This window comes from Oncorhynchus tshawytscha, linkage group LG24, assembly GCF_018296145.1.
Source record: "Oncorhynchus tshawytscha isolate Ot180627B linkage group LG24, Otsh_v2.0, whole genome shotgun sequence".
NCBI lineage: Eukaryota > Metazoa > Chordata > Actinopteri > Salmoniformes > Salmonidae > Oncorhynchus > Oncorhynchus tshawytscha.
Window position 1 is genome coordinate 2241512 of NC_056452.1, and position 17300 is coordinate 2258811.

Consider the following 17300-nt stretch of genomic DNA (forward strand, 5'->3'; position numbering starts at 1 on the left):
TCCCTGCCTCTGAAAAACATCCCCACAGCATAATGCTGCCACCACCATGCTTCACCGTAGGGATAGTGCCAGATTTACTCCAGATGTGATGCTTGGTTTCATCATACCAAAGAATATTTTTTCTCATGGTCTGAGAGTCCTTTAGTTGCCTTTTGGGAAACTCCAAGCGGGCTGTCATGTGCCTTTTACTGAGGAGTGACTTCTGTCTGGCCACTACCATAAAGGTCTGATTGGTGGAGCGCTGCAGAGATAGTTTTCCTTCTGGAAGGTTCTCCCATCTCCACAGATGAACTCTGGAACTCTAGATCCTTGGTCACCTCCCTTACCGAGGCCCTTCTCCCCCGATTGCTCAGTTTGGCCGGGCGGCCAGCTCTAGGAAGAGTCTTGGTGGTTCCAGACGTTTTCCATTTAACAATTATGGAGGCCACTGTGTTCTTGGGGACCTTCAATGCTGCAGACATTTTTTGGTACCCATCCCCAGATCTGTGCCTCGACACAATCCTGTCTCGGAGCTCTACGGAAAATTCCTTTGTCCTCATGGCTTGGTTTTTGCTCTGATATGCACTGTCAACTGTGGGACCTTGTATACACAGGTGTGTGCCTTTCCAAATCATGTCCAATCAATTGAATTTACCACAGGTGGACTCCAATCAAGTTGTAGAAACATCTCAAGGATGATCAACAGAAATAGGATGCCCCTGAGCTCATTTTCGAGTTTCATAGCAAAGGTTCTGAATACTCATGCAAATATTTTTTATACATTTAATACACACATTTTTAAAAACTGTTTTTGCTTTGTCATGGGGTATTGTGTGTAGATTGATGAGGAACATTTTTATTTAATCACTTTTAGAATAAGGCTGTAACGTAACAAAATGTGAAAAAATGCAGTGTATGTTCGTGGGAGGAAATGGAAAACTATAGCAACATATTAGGGACTGTTTAATTGTAATATAATGAAGCCTGTCTCTTTGTGATGTTGTCTGTCATCAGATATGGAGAGCTGTGAAAGCCTGTCTGCAGATGAAGAGGTCCCAATGATTGGCGTAAGAGACTGCTGGCAAATACTTATATGCCATGGGTTGTATGTGTACTCATGTTAGCAAATGTTATATGAAACAAAACAGTTAAAAATCACACACAATGTAGGCTATAAACTTATTGCAAGTGGAACAGGCCAATCCTGCTCCTAGAGCTATGCTGGGTGTGCAGGCTTCTATTCCAGCACAGCACTAACACACCTGATTCAACTTATGAAACCTAATGAGTTGATAATAATGTGGTGTTATTGCTGGGTTGGAATAGATGTCTGCTCACCCAGTAGATCAGGGAGGGTAGCAGGGTTGGTCACCTTTGAAATGATGCTTTAGTATTAATAGCCTACTTACTAAAATGTCTATAATTTACAAACAAGTTCACTTATTTGTACATTTTGAAATGATATGTTGATTCATTCAATGTGGATTCATTGACGTGAAGGGTTTAAACTTATCTGGATTGTTAACTTTTTGAATAATATTATTCAAGATTAACTAGTGTCAACGTTCACAGATGAGAATTCTGCAATAAAAAGGGATGAAGAGGATCTGTCTCCAATTTGTCTGTGTTTCTATGTTGATTTCTCTGACGAACACAACTTTTTGGGGTCCTGTTATGTGCTCTCCAATCTGTTTTTTTCTCTCGATTGTTTACTCTCTCGGGATATCAGGCATGTGAACGTATCATAATGGCATGCATCACCAATGCAGCCATATGCCTTCAGTATGATGGCATTTACTGGCCTTATGGGCATGTGCAATGCGTCCCTTGTCATTGTACATCTGAAGCAAAGAATTACTAAAAACTCACACTTTGTTTGTTGATCTAGCGAAATATTTTCAATTTAGAATGATACCAGTAGATATGAGGCTAACAAAAAGCCAGATTTTTCGATGTGATTCTTCTGACATAATCGAATTGTTAAGTGCAAATCCAACCCTTGTATTCTGGGTACAGCGCTGTATGTGAAAATAAGGATCTGAAATGTGTAGGCTAATTATAAATGATTTTTTTAAAAGGAAATAGTGGGGCGTCTTGTAATTCTACCTTGTTTATTTGCTGAGAATGTTTTTACAATACTGAAACAAAATCAGAAGATCAATTGCATGGAGGAGGTTTGCAGAGATTGTTGGTGTTGATGGTGGGTAAATAGAGATTTTCTCACAATTTACTTTACCCAAAGTACCCATTCATGTGTATTTTACATGCAGGCCCATGGACTGTAATTTATAGGAAGTGAGCTCTAATCATCTATGTCATTACACAGGTATAAGAGCCATGAGCTATAACTTATAAGAATCATAATGTTAAGATACCATAATCCAATTGGTAGCATATTGCATGGGAAATTCATGCTTAGAGCTTTATTTACAATGTTATAGTTTGTGTTACTGTACATTTCTATCATTTGGTGGGCAAATTTCAGAATTTAATTTAGTTAACACATTCACAAATGGTGGCTTTGATCACAATTTTGAAGTTTAGGTCTAGGTTGATTGAGGTTCATAACTAGCTAGCAGCACAAGAAAACAATGTTGTGCAAACTTCTCTTCATTCACCATCAACACCAACGATCTCTAAAATCCTCCTTCATGACATTGACCTTTTGATTTAGTCTCTGTATTCTAGCAAAGCCAACATCATATATAGTTGAAAAACAGAACTGATGATTAGCTTTCTTCCATCCCTTTAAAAATGTTGCTTGCTCGGAACAAATGACTGGCGGAACTACTATATGTTTTATGAACTGAAGATTTTCAAGCAAACATCTGCTCCTCATCTGATTGGTTAACAGCAGCGGTGGCCGTGTGAAATTTGAATAAAGTAGTTGAAGCGCTCAACTTTTTCTGCCGCGCAGGGTTCTCTTCGCTCACCTTCACACAATCCATTCACATTTCTCTTCATGCCCTTGTTGAAAATGAAAGGGGGTCGGAGCTTCTCCTGCCGTACTGTCTGTACTGAGTGATACAATAATAGGGCTCAATCCTAACTTGAGGTTACACACACAAGCTCTTATAAGTACAAACCAAGGGCCACTTCTCCTGCTCTAGGGATACTGTATGAGCTGAGCTCAGCAGAATGCTGTGGAAGAGGAGGAGGATAAGGTCACTCCCAGTGTGGCCATTCATTGCACTGTGAGCAGCACTCAGTCACGCTAGTAAAGGGCACTTTAGAGTGTACGGCTTCCTCTCTCCATCATACAGAGATAAAGAGAGAAATAGAGAGAGAGAGAGAGAGGGAGATGCAGAAACAGACAGACAGCGAAAGAGAGACAGAAATACAGTATAAGAGAGAGAGAGCCAAAGAGGGTGTTTGTGTGTGTGTGTGTGTGTGTGTGTGAGAGAGAGAGAGAGAGAGAGAGAGAGAGAGAGAGAGAGAGAGAGTGAGAAAGAAAGAAAGCGAAAGAGGAAGAGAGAGAGACTGTGAGGTCCAAGTGAGTTGGGGATGGAGACAAAGGAAAGTGCATATGGCTTGATAGAGAGGGAGATAAGGAATGGACAAGGGGGCAAGTAAGAGAGATGGTATATTCTGATAGAAAGAGAAAGAGGGAGTGAGGGAGAGAAAGAGAGGGCACATTTGTGCCCGACAAAGGGGATCTCTGTCAGTGTAGGGTGTCTGGTGTCCTTTCTTGTCTGGTGTCCTTTCTTGGAGGGGTGTAATGAAGGGAGTGGTGGGTGTGGTGGGGGAGGGGGTAGTAAAAGAGGGAGAAGTCATGATGATGAGAGAGGAGGAAATGTCATGAACTAGTAGTAGAGACAGGCAGCAGGTAGCCTAGTGGTTAAGAGTGTTGGGCCAGTAACAGAAAGGTCTCTGTTGCAAATCCCCAAGCTGACTTGGTAAAAAATCTGTTGATGTGTCCTTGTGTAAGGGTTGGGGGGAAATAGCAATTATCAAAAGAAGTGAAAAAAAGTTGTCAATTAGGGAGTCAATCAGCTTAGTTCCCTTTAATGATACTCTATTTGTTTAGAAATCCAATCAAAACATTTGCGTTTTTTCCTGTGTTGCGTATTAGCGTTAACCTATCATTGTTCTCGAAATGTTCATTTTTCTGTGTAGTGGTGGTCGGTTGCTAGCAATTGATTTTGAACGCGTGAATTATTGAAAAAACAACATCCTCAAATGCTACAGGGTTAAGCTACAGAAGCCAGGTTAGAGTAATGCACATCAGTAGAAAGGGGTAAAGAAAGGGTAACCAGAAAGAGAGAGAAAAAAAGAGCTGGCGTCAGCCACCTGCGTCTAAGCTGTGTTCTGCTGAGTAGGCTGAACCCACGGAGAGGCCACTTGACTGGAGCACAAGGCTCATTGAACACAGCAGGTGGACCATTCACTGACCTGGCAGTCACAGGAGGCCATAGTCAGACCACCTAGCAGTCAGAGAAACAAGCATCAGCCAGAAAAAGAAACTTTAACACACCTGCAATCTACCAGTAAACTAGCGGCCAGACAAAACAATCAGACTAACTGTCTGTTATTAACAAGACCTGCAATTGAACATGCACCACTAGAACTGATCTGCAGTCAGACAGGATAAATAAGTTTGAACAAACTCGGCCTAAATCAGTAGACTGGCTAGTCAGTCACGCAGTCACACAAGCCTGTAAATTGCACAACAAAATAAAAGAAAGGATCTGGTTTTTTTTGTATTCATGGTCAGAGCTGCTATGAAGTTATGACTAGGACCCTTAATAACATGAGATATATGAAATATGGGAAAGCAGTCAAAGATGTAAATAAAATGTATGCACAAATGTGACGTTCAATGTATTTCTAATTTTAGAATTCTGAACAGTTCAAACGCAGCGGGCTCATGAAGCAAAAACCCAGTTACATGTCAAACTAATTGAACACTTCTGGTCATTGACATTGGTCACACTAAGACAGCATACTAAAAATGTATCCTCTCCTTCCACACTACTGACCCCTCCACTGACCTGCTCCCCTTGAGTCGCAATCACAACAAGGTCTCACTAATTATTTCACCACATTAGCGTAAAAAAACGACTACCATCTCCTTCCCCAATGCAAAGCAACTCTCCTGAGTAATTTAGTGCTGTCGGATGAGTTCCTGTTGATGTGAGTAACTGTAAGTAAACGACAGACGTGGATAGTTTTCCACATCAGCAGCCAGCGCTGAGGAGTGAACATGCCCGCTAGGTGTTAATGGTGGAGAGAGAGGGAAAGTAGGCCGGATGTATGGAAGCACGGTAATGACTCCTTGGGGGTATGGGAAATGGCCAAGTGATGTGGGATGGATAGGAGGAGGAAGTCAAGTGTGTGTGTGTATGTGTGCGTGCGTGCGTGCGTGCGTGTGTGTGTGCGTGTATGCGTGTGTGTGTGTAGGGAGATGTTCTCTGTTAAGTATACCCACCTTCTCCTGGGTTTTCGAGCTACTCCTCAAAATGGAGTCAATTACTGACAGTTACAGGACAAGAGAGAGATGAAGCATGGTGTGTGTGTGTGTGTGTGTGTGTGTGTGTGTGTGTGTGTGTGTGTGTGTGTGTGTGTGTGTGTGTGTGTGTGTGTGTGTGTGTGTGTGTGTGTGTGTGTGTGTGTGTGTGTGTGTGTGTGGGGTGCGTGCATGAGGTTAAGCTTAAGGGGGATTGTCTACACTGTCAGGCCCGGGGCTACTTGTGCCGTATTCAACTCCTGTAGGCTCACTCCTGTTCCCATCCTTGGGGCCTATACCCACCCCACATCTTAGGTCCCTAAAATCTCCATATGGGCAGGGTATCAGGACTCACAATATGTTTCTCCATCTGCCACCACCTGTGACAGAGGGAACAGTCTCCATATTGAGGCTCCAGGCTGGGCTTGTAGAGGTGGGGGGTGACCCCCTTATCAGGCCCTTATCAGGCCTCTCCCTGAGTATCTACGGGTGTTTGTATGAAACTCAAACTGATAACAATACTTCAAATATGGAGATAGATACAGAGGGCTAAATCCTGTTCTCAATGCATTATCTGTCTGAAAGTTCAAGTGGCAAATGTGTATTTCAAGACAGGATTCGGAAGAAAACTGAAGTAGATGTTGATTGTATGGTGGATTAAGATAGTGTGGGAAAGGACTTAATATTTCATATTGTACAAAGGAGGGGGTTTAGCAGTAAGTCGTCGTACAATACATGTTAACTGATACAATATCAAATCAAATCAAGTCTTATTTGTCACATGCGCAGGTGTAGACCTTACAGTGAAATGCTTACTAACAACCCCTAAACACTAGGGTAGCCTAGTGGTTAGAGCGTTGGCCTAGTAACCGGAAGGTTGCAAGGTCAAACCCCGAGCTCTGTCGTTCTGCCCCTGAACAGGCAGTTAACCCACTGTTCCTAGGCCGTCATTGAAAATAAGAATTTGTTCTTAACTGACTTGCCTGGTTAAATAAAGGTACAAAAAACAACAATGTAGCTTTAAGAACAGTAAGTGTGAAGAAAGTATTTACTAAACTGAATTAAAATGTTTTTCAAGAGCAACAATAAAATAACAGTAGCGAGGCTATACAGGGGGTACTGGTACAGAGTCAATGTGCGGGGGCACAGGTTAGTCGAGGTAATTGAGGTAATATGTATATGTAGATAGAGGTAAAGTGACTATACTTAGATAAGATAGTGGCTGGGACTTTCATGCAGGGAAACAAATCAGTTTTATCTAATTTCTGTCAGCATGTTAAATGTAAATAAAAACTCTAGACCACCTTTACTCCACACACAGAGACGCGTACAAAGCTCTCCCTCACCCTCCATTTGTCAAATCTGACCATAATTCTATCCTCCTGATTCCTGCTTACAAGAAAAATTAAAGCAGGAAGCACAAGTGACTCAGTCTATAAAAAAGTGGTCTGATGAAGCAGATGCTAAACTACAGGAATGTTTTGCTAGCACAGACTGAAATATGTTCCGGGATTCTTCAGATGGCATTGAGGACTACACCACATCAGTCACTGGCTTCATCAATAAGTGCATCGATGACGTCGTCCCCACAGTGACTGTACGTACATACCCCAACCAGAAGCCATAGATTACAGGCAACATTCACACTAAGCTAAAGGGTGGACCTGCCGCTTTCATGGAACAGGACTCTAACCCAGAAATCCCGCTATGCCCTCCGACAAACCATCAAACAGGCAATTAGGTTTGCACCTTTTGGGGAATATTCAAAGGTGGAAACTTTTCGTGGGAATTAACAGGAATATATGGGAATTAATGGGAATATATTTGGATTAAAGGAAATATATGCAAAGACATATTAATCCCATTTAAATGTAGACGTTTTTTGCATTGGATATATTTACCATATCATATGGAGAGAGAAACATAAACCTTTTACCTTATCATAAGTAGACATAATTGCAAATTATGAAATCCTTCCAATAGAAATTTTAAAAACTATTTAGTTACGAATTGAACTTAAATTAAATGAGTTGACTCTTCACATGGGATGATTTCACTGAACAACAAAAGAAAGGGAATATTGAACTTTCCCCAATGATCCATCGCGTCTCCCAAAAACATTTTCAACATACATCTGTAAAACTTTGGTTGTCTTCCGCTCAGGCTTCCATATCTTCTCCCTGGACCTCCTCAATGTCCACCTCTTGACCATCAGACTCTGAGGTCTCCTCTTCACTGCCACTTTCCAACCTTGTTGAGGATGGCTCGTTGTCAGGCTCAAAAAGCCTCAAATTTTCCCAGATGGCCACCGATTTTTCAACCCTTGTATTGGTCAGCCTGTTACATGCTTTGGTATGTGTGTTCCCAAACAAGGACAAGTTGCGCTCTGAGGTGGCTGATGTTGGTGGGATTTGGAGGATGATGGAGGCAACAGGAGAAAGAGCTTCAGATCAACAAAGTCCCTTCCACCAGGTGGCTGATGAGATATGTTGGCACAACTGCCATATTGCATCTCCATCCCAAAGCCCTTGCTTGGAAGTGTACTTCGCCAGACAGCCTATGTACCTAGTCCTCATCCAGGCCAAGGTGGCAAGACAAGGTAGTGATGGCACCATAGGCCTTGTTGATCTCTGCACCAGACAGGATGCTCTTGCCAGCATACTTGGGGTCCAACATGTATGGGCTTCAGGCAGAAGTCTTCACGCTTTTTGATGTATTTAGAACTCTGCTTGGAGCAACAGTGGGCAGGGCAGTACGGATTTCTTATCTTACATCTGCAAGCAGCGTCTGAACATCAGACAGGATGGCATTGTCTCCCTCAATCTGTGCAATGGCTACTGCTATAGGTTTCAGGAGTTTCAGGCTGCATGCCACTCTCTCCCAAAATACATCATCCAGGTGGATCCTCTTGATGGGGCTGTCCATATCGGCAGACTGCCAAACATGATGACAGCTTCAATGTGGTGCTCTAAATCTTCTCACTTTCCTTGGTTAGGTAGATTGCTGCAATAAATTACTGACCCTTCACATACCTAACCATTTGCTTGCCTCTCTTGTAGAGTGTATCCATTGTTTTCAGTGCCATAATGTCCTTGAGGATCAGATTCAATACATGAGCAGCACAGTCAATGGGTGTGGTGTGAGGGTAGGACTCCTCCACTTTAGACCAAGCAGCCTTCATGTTTGCAGACTGCCTTCAGCTCATCTGCAATGTAGAGACCGGTGTGTCTGTTGTCCCTTGTGTCTGTGCTCTTGTAGAATACTGGTTGAGGGGTGGAGAGGATGTAGTTTATTATTCCTTGCCCACAAACATTCAACCACCTATCAGAGATGATTGCAATAGTCTGCTTTCTCTATGATTTGCTTGACCTTCACTTGAACTCTGTTGAACTCTGCATCCAGCAAATTAATATAATAAAGCATGTCTGGTTGGAGGGGTGTATTCTGGGCGAAGAACATTCAGAAATCTCTTCCAATACACATTGCCTGTGAGCATCAGAGGTGAACCAGTTACATGCACAGCTTGAGCATCAGCATTTCTCTGACTACGTTCCTCCATTGAGTCAAAAAATCTTCTGATTCCAGGAGGAGGGGTGAACTGTTGCTATCGATAAGGTGTCTTATTCATCATTTTCACCTCGAATAGAAGTAGAGGGACTTTTGTCAGATGTTGCTAGTTGTGAGCGCTGAGGGAAATGAATGCACTTTGCCTGATGATTCTGCATCTTTGTTGCATTCTTCACATATGATTTGAAACAGCATTTGCAAATGTACATCGCTTTTCCTTCTACACTAGCTGCAGTGAAATGTCTCCACACATCAGAGTGCCCGTGGTATTTTCCTGTAACGATGAGAAAAAAATGAGTAAAAAAAACAACAAATACAATTCCATGTACAGATCAATAGTTAATCAGTTAGATTAAACAAGTCGTTTGTAAGATACATGTTTTAAAATGAAACATGTATGGAAACCCACATGGTAGTAAATACTAACTAGCAGAAATTGTGAACAAGTTAGAAATGATTTAAACACACTTTACTGAATGCTACTATTTACTAGTTAACAATAAATCATGTATGTCGTATAAAATATATTCACCACACCCAATATTGTAATCAAAGCTTACCAGAAAGCATGTAGTCCTTGGCTCAGACAGTGTAGTAGTTTGGGCTCAATAGCATCTCATTAGTGCGTAAGATCTTGAGAATCAGATGTACATGTGATGGAAGAGTGCACTGCACATGTGATGGAAGAATGCACTGTGCATGCAGATGCTTGCAATTCCATTGAATTGGGTATAGTTTAACCGAAATATACTACAAGACCTAGAATTGCCTTATGTGTATACCACAAAAAAAGGTTCACTGTTATGAGCTAACTTTTTGGAGGAACTTAAGCAAAATTTCTCTTAATTTCTCATGGGAAATTTCAAGAAAAATTCCCTAGCGTCAATACGGGACTAAGATCAAATCGTACGACACCGGCTCCAACACTCGTCAGATGTGGAAGGGCTTGCAAACTATTACAGACTACAAAGGGAAGGACAGTCGAGAGCTGCCCAGTGACACAAGCCTACCAGACGAGCTAAATCACTTTTATGCTCTCTTCGAGGCAAGTAACACTGAAACATGGATGAGACCATCAGCTGTTCCTGACGACTGTGTGATCTCGCTCTCCGCAGCCGATGTGAGTAAGACCTTTAAACAGGTCAACATTCAAAAGGCCGCAGGGCCAGACGGATTACCAGGACTTGAACTCCGACCATGCGCTGACCAACTGGCAGGTGTCTTCACTGACATTTTCAAACCTCTCCCTGTCTGAGTCTGTAATACCAACATGTTTCAAGCAGACCACCATAGTCCCTGTGCCCACGAACACTAAGGTAACCTGCCTAAATGACTACCGACCGGTAGCACTCACGTCTGTCGCCATGAAATGCTTTGAAAGGCTGATCATGGCTTACATCAACACCATTATCCCAGAAACCCTAGACCCACTCCAATTTGCATCCCGCTCCAACAGATCCACAGATGATGCAATCTCTATTGCACTCCACACTGCCCTTTCACACCTGGAAAAAAGGAACACTTATGTGAAAATGATATTCATTGACCACAGCTCAGCGTTCAACACCATAGTTCCCTCAAAGCTCATCACTAAGCTAAGGGCCCTGGGACTTAACATCTCCCTCTGCAACCGGATCCTGGACTTACTGACGGGCCGCCTCCAGGTGGAAAGGGTAGGTAACAACACATCCGCCATGCTGATTCTCAACACGAGGGCCCCTCAGGGGTACATGCTCAGTCCCCTCCTGTACTCCCTGTTCACTCATGACTGCACTCCAACACCATCATTAAGTTTGCTGATGACACAAGAGTGGTAGGCCTGATCTCCGACAATGAAGAGACAGCCTATAGGGAGGAGGTCAGAGAACTGACCCTGTGTAGTGCAAGGAACACAACCTCTCCCTCAACGTGATCAAGACAAAGGAGATGATTATGGACTACAGGAAAAGGAGGCCCGAGCATACCCCATTCTCATCAACTGGGCTGTAGTGGAGCAGGTTGAGAGCTTCAAGTTCCTTGGCGTCCACATCACCAACAAACTAACGTGGTCCAAGCACACCAAGACATCGTGAAGAGGGCACGACAGAACCTATTCCCCCCCAGGAGACTGAAAAGATTTGGCATGGGTCCTCAGATCCTCAAAAGGTTTTATAGCTGCACCATCGAGAGCATCCGAGCATCTGGTTGCATCACTGCCTGGTATGGTAGAGGGTAGTGCGTATGGCCCAGTACATCTCCAGGGCCAAGCTTCCTGCCATCCAGGACCTCTATTCCAGGCGGTGTCAGAGGAAGGCCCTAAAATTGTCAGTCCCTAGCCAACCTAGTCATAGACTGTTCTCTCTGCTACCGCACGGCAAGCGGTAACGGAGCGCCAAGTCTAGGTCTAAGAGGCTTCTAAACAGCTGCTACCACCAAGCAATAAGACTCCTGAACATCTAATCAAATGGCTCCCCAGACTATTTGCATTGCCCCCCTCCCCTTCTACTCTCTATTATTATTGCATTGTCACTTTAATAACTCTACCTACTTGTACATGTTACCTCAATTACCTCGACACCGGTGCCCCCACACATTGACTCTGTACCGGTACCCCCTGTATATAGCCTGTATATATTGTTATTTTTCTGCTGCTCTTTAATTATTTGTTATTTTAATCTCTTACTTTTTTTGTTATTTTCATAAAACTGCATTGTTGGTTATGGGCTTATAAGTAAGCATTACACCTGTTGTATTCGGCGCATGTGACAAATACATTTTGATTTGATTTGATCATCTCCGGCACCATCTCTCATGAAATTCCTTAACGGATTTGTATGCCTCTATCTAGTTTCACATCAGATATGTTCACAGTTCACATATATTTACTCATACATGAATACACAACGGTCAATTATATTTACTCCATTTCTCTCCCACTTTTTATTCTCACCACGATCTTGTTCTTCTCTTCTCCTGCAGATCTGAACCCGCCGCTCTTCTCCTCCATCTCGCCCCCTCCCTCTGGGGGCTCGTCCCTGCCCTCGTTCACTGACGATGACGCCCTTTTCCCCTACGGCCCCACGGAGACCGCCACCACCACCACCACTACCAGTACAATCAAGTTCATAGGCGACGAACTGAACAAGAACCTCATCCCCATCTACTGCTCCATCTTGGCAGCCGTTGTGGTGGGCCTCGTAGCCTTCATCATCTTTAAGAGGTGAGGAAGAAGGGCAGATGGGATGGGACTTCAATGAGGAATGGTGTTGTATTGTAATATTTAAGGGAACCAATCTACAGGAACGCAATGTTCGATAGATGAGATTTTCAAGACATGAGGTATACATAAGAGTCAAGAAACCTGATCTGATAATAGAGTTAATCTATTTCATATTTCATGAAGTAATCTGGCACTTTTTCTGGGTGAGGGCACAAGCCCCTGACATTCAGCCTGGGGATCCCCAACGTCTGTTCAGAGAAAAACGGCCTATTTGGTGCTACCATTTGAGTTGCGATCCTTTTAAACCTTTTACACCCACTCCCCACTGATCCCCGCATAATATTGATTGCTTATTTTCCCAACTCTACACTCTTGACACGGCACTGCTAGCTTTAGTGTGATGATCCGATGCACTTTCAGCTCAAGACAGGGGCTTCAAAACAAACAGACCAGAACACGGTTGGGCTAGCATCGATGCTGGCAGCAGTCAGCACCGGGGACAGAAGGGGTGCTATGAAATATTCAGATACCCCATCAAATGGTGTCACTTTGACCCACTTCCGCCCCATGAGCATGAAAAGCAGACTGGGGACATAGACAGGGCGCACAATAGGTCAGTTACTATTGACTTATCTGTGAAATTGACATTTCTTTCATGGTTTTTTAAAATGTATAGCCTTTATTTATCTAGATTAGTCTCAATAGCTAGGATTCCATCCAATTTACAACATATTTTCATGTGAATATTATATAACTTGCCAGATCTGGTTTTCACACATGCTCTCTAAACAACAGTTCGCCTGATAACGTGGACAGGAACATTTTTATTTGTAATTGGCAGCTAAGCACCGATCATCATGTCACTATACAAATTAAGACCCTCAATGTTTACAGGAAAGGAGTATCAAGCTCATCCCCATGGACTTTCACCACCCTGGGAAGTTCATTATAACTTATTTCATCTGTAGCCTAATAAACTGCGCATGCGTTTTCAAGTCATAGTGAGGACCACACAAAATACCTCGACAGGATGGATATCTTATCAGCAATTGCACAATAAATAGTTTCCCCCACACAAAAAGATCCCACCATGTCGAACAAACAAATTGCACATTACATTATTGATGTTTAAATGTTTTATTGAACCTTTATTTAACTAGGCAAGTCAGTTAAGAACAAATTCTTATTTACAATGACGGTCTACCCCGGTCAAACCCTAACCCGGACGACGCTTGGCCAATTGTGCGCCGCCCTATGGGACTCCCAATCACGGCCGGTTGTGATACAGCCTGGAATTGAACCAGGGTCTATAGTGACACCTCTAGCACTGAGATGCAGTGCCTTAGACCACTGCGCCACTCAGGAGCCCAACATTACAGCTGTTGTGTTTTTTTTTTGGTACGTATGACTTTACTCACACAAAAAACTGTGGATCGAAATGTGGCTATTGAGATGAAATCTTGTTGGCAAGAGAGACCTGGTTAAAATAGCAGACAGAAATTATGTTCGAATGGGGGTCTGAAGTGCCAGCAACTAAAGGGTCAAAAGTTACAAAGTGTTTTTTTAACATTTTGATCCACTTCAAAGCTTGTTGAGTCTAGGATGAAATGTGTTTTGTTCAAATGTGCTTTGTTTACTCATTCAAGTAACTGACAGGTGTTGACTAATCAGAACAACAGGAGACACATTGGTATGGAAGATGACAGGATTAGATTGAATGTAGTTCAATCAGATAAGGGTGCACAGTATGGAACGCCATTTGGGTCTTTGCGTGTGAAAAAAGATACACCTCAAATAACAGTATTTGACATGTCAAACAAGCTTATTTACCAATCAGGACCTGAATATGACTGCACGTCACATAATAATTTCACGCATTCATAATTTTTTAACGTAGTTATTACACATTGATTACACTATCACTGGTATTTCATATGTCACAGCGATTCATCGATATGTATGCTATGATGCTGGTGAAGTTGTCTTGCGCACCTACAGTGCTGGATATAAAAAAAGCTAGCTAGCTGATGGATGCAAACAATGTTCTTCCCCAAAAACATAGCGAAACGACATAATCTGTTTCAGGAGCTTTAGTTAGCTAGATAATTATATAGCTAGGTATCATCATCTAAAATAACCCTAATTTATAAGACAGTTCTTATTTGATTAATGGTGGTCAAACCAATCTATGTGAAGCTAGCCACAATAAGGATTAGCCACAATATTGGACTTTGAGGTTAGCCTTCAAAATAAAAGTATGCCATTGACAGTGATGCAAACGAAAACAAATAGTAGAATTTTGCCATAATTGAATAGATCATAATGAACGAGGTTGAAATGTTGTCATATAAAATCAACAAAAGACAATAATTTGTTAATTTGACAAAAATTGGTTGAAATCACACTGGATGTAATTCGACTTTAGAATTGCATTGGGGGCATACTTATTTCACTGTACAGCCTTACCTATGGATTGTGGATCAATGACATGGGGTATCAGTCTACTCAGTGACACCCAGAAAACATTAGCTTTGTAGCTCTTATTGTGGGACTCTGAAACAACCTAATTGAGCCACATTTATTGTCAACCTACTATGTGTATTGAACATTATCCCAGAGGAAAAACAATACTGCGTGGATGTTTTGGAGTCTGATAACTCTGAGGAGGGCATTGGGAAGAAATATCTTGGGTATTCAGTAGACTGATACCCCATTTCATTGATCCCTAATCCTTAGGTAAAGCTGTACAGTGTAATATGAACGTCAATACACACAATAGTCTGACTGTGGAGGTGATTTCACACAGTCACAGTCCCGCGATAAGAGCTACAATGTTAATATTTGCGTAAACTCTTCCCAGTTGTGTTCTGTGGGTGTCACCGAGTAGACTGATACCCCATTTCATTGCTTCACATTCCAACCTTGTTTAACATTATCTAGTTTAAATATGGCATGATTCCACCAATTGTAACCTTCTGCATTGCTTTCAAATAGGTACTATTATTTTGAAGGCAAACCGCAAATTCCACTATTGTGCCTCATCCTTATTGTTGCTAACTTCACAACACATAACCCGGTCCGGTCGAGCTTCACTAGCCAGATGAAGCTAGTTGGCTGCTTATAACGTTAGCTTTGTGCAACAGGGTTAAGTGGTTGGCAAGCTATTTATTTTCATGAACTGAAGTTCAATCTCAATAGGTGAACAACAAGTGACTATCTAGCTAATACTTACTGTGGTGGTTAATTTCTGTATTATCAAATGAGGAGAGACAGTTAACCCACTGTTCCTAGGCCGTCATTGAAAATAAGAATTTGTTCTTAACTGACTTGCCTACAAAAAATAAAGGTAAAATAAAAAATAAAATAAAAAAGACACATTCACATATGAAGATAATGTTCCCTCCTGTCCTCTTCCCTTTCTGATATTCTGTGTAGCACCAGGGACATGTGAAAGACAAGCCTGACTTCTCCACTCTCTGGGCCCCAAGTGACTGAGCCCCAGCTGAGGGAGGAAGTGCAACTGCCAACACCAGAGTCCAAAGGGATACATTCTAATAACAAGTATATCACATATATGCAGATAAGACATCCTAATTATCTATATTACCCAACTAATTCTGATTCATCCATCACATTACTCACTAGGATTGCTGAATCATTGCTAAGAATAATGAAAAGGACTTCATTTCCTACTGGTCATTGTTTTCAGGTACCGAGCTAAAGCTAGCTAGCTACCCCAGAAGTACCGGTCAAACAAATGATGCCTTATTACCAACGTGGTATTATAAACACATAGTTCGTGGCCAGTGTATGCTTGTTTGCAGACTTTTTTTTGTACAGCTTTGACAGTGCTTACTGATAGTAGTGGTGGCACTTGGAATGCACGTGCAAATTCAGCACACACAACATTCTACAATAGAATTGTATTTTTTGACGCGCATCTTTTTTTGACACGCCAAGACCCAAACGGCGTTCCATAGCTAAGGGAGCATGTGGGAATGGCAGTGGACTGTGTAGAATATGAGGTGACTTTTGAGAGTTAGTGCCAGCAAGAGAAAATTGTGGGTAGGGTTCTATCCTCTGCCAAAGGATTCAACATTCTACCTGCTCATCATGTATGTTGTTAATTGATAGTGATGGGGATGGGGTGAGCTTGTCTCCAGGCGGGCACGAATGGTGGGTGGGATTATCATGATCAATTAGTCATTTAACCCAATAGAGTCGCTCTTGGCTCTCCAAATTTCCTCTGCATGTTTTAAAATAACCCACAATTACTTTTGTAAAAAAAAAAGTGTTATTACTATTGCATAGTTGTATGATTAGTCCTGATGTACCAATGGGTATCTGGATAAACTGAACTTTACAACACCATACAAGGTAACTGAACACGGGTATTCTTGAATTTAACAAATGTTTCTTGAAATAACGTTTCATTTCATTAGACCTTCGGCTCTGTGAAGCTGCAAGGGTCATGGCCGGTATTCATAAAGTGCCTCAGAGTAGGAGTGCTGATATAGTATATATACTTTGATATGCTTTATGAGTACGGGCCCTGACCTTCATCAGCGCCAAGACCATTTAAGGCATTTATTAATCCATTTTTATATAATGAGTACTTTTTTTTTCATCTCTGTCCAGGTGGAACAGCTGTAAGCAGAACAAGCAGGGAGCCAACAACTGCACAGCAAATCAGAACCAAACTCCTTCGCCAGAGGGGGAGAAGCTGCACAGCGACAGTGGCATATCGGTGGATAGCCAAAGCCTACAGGAGCAGCAAGGCCAGGGGCAGACTCAGGCACAGACAGGTAGGCCTGCACAGAGATACTCACACACAGGCGAGCACAGATGTATGAGCACGCACGCACACACACACCACACACACACACCACTCACACATACACACACACACAGGTGGCGCGTCCAACAAGCAAAGCTAAGCTTCCTCTGAAGTAAATTGAATTAAACTTGCCCAAATTATATAATTACCACTGCCTATACAAAAATAAATGAAATCCTTCAAAACACTAGCTTCTCTTTTTTTAAAGCGTGGATTGTTTTCAATCACAAGGCCAGGGCATAACCTATAGTCAGGAAGCGTGCAATTTTGGC

General features: G+C 42.3%; 1 protein-coding gene across 1 annotated transcript in view; it reads left to right on the forward strand.

Annotated features, from left to right (window-relative positions):
* ngfrb (nerve growth factor receptor b) overlaps positions 1 to 17300 on the forward strand; it is a 68263-nt gene that overhangs the window by 45889 nt on the left and 5074 nt on the right. The window contains exons 4-5 of the mRNA XM_024387193.2: positions 11951 to 12191; positions 16830 to 16996. Of these exons, the coding sequence (XP_024242961.2) occupies positions 11951 to 12191; positions 16830 to 16996 (408 nt within the window). The remainder of the gene's footprint in view (positions 1 to 11950; positions 12192 to 16829; positions 16997 to 17300) is intronic.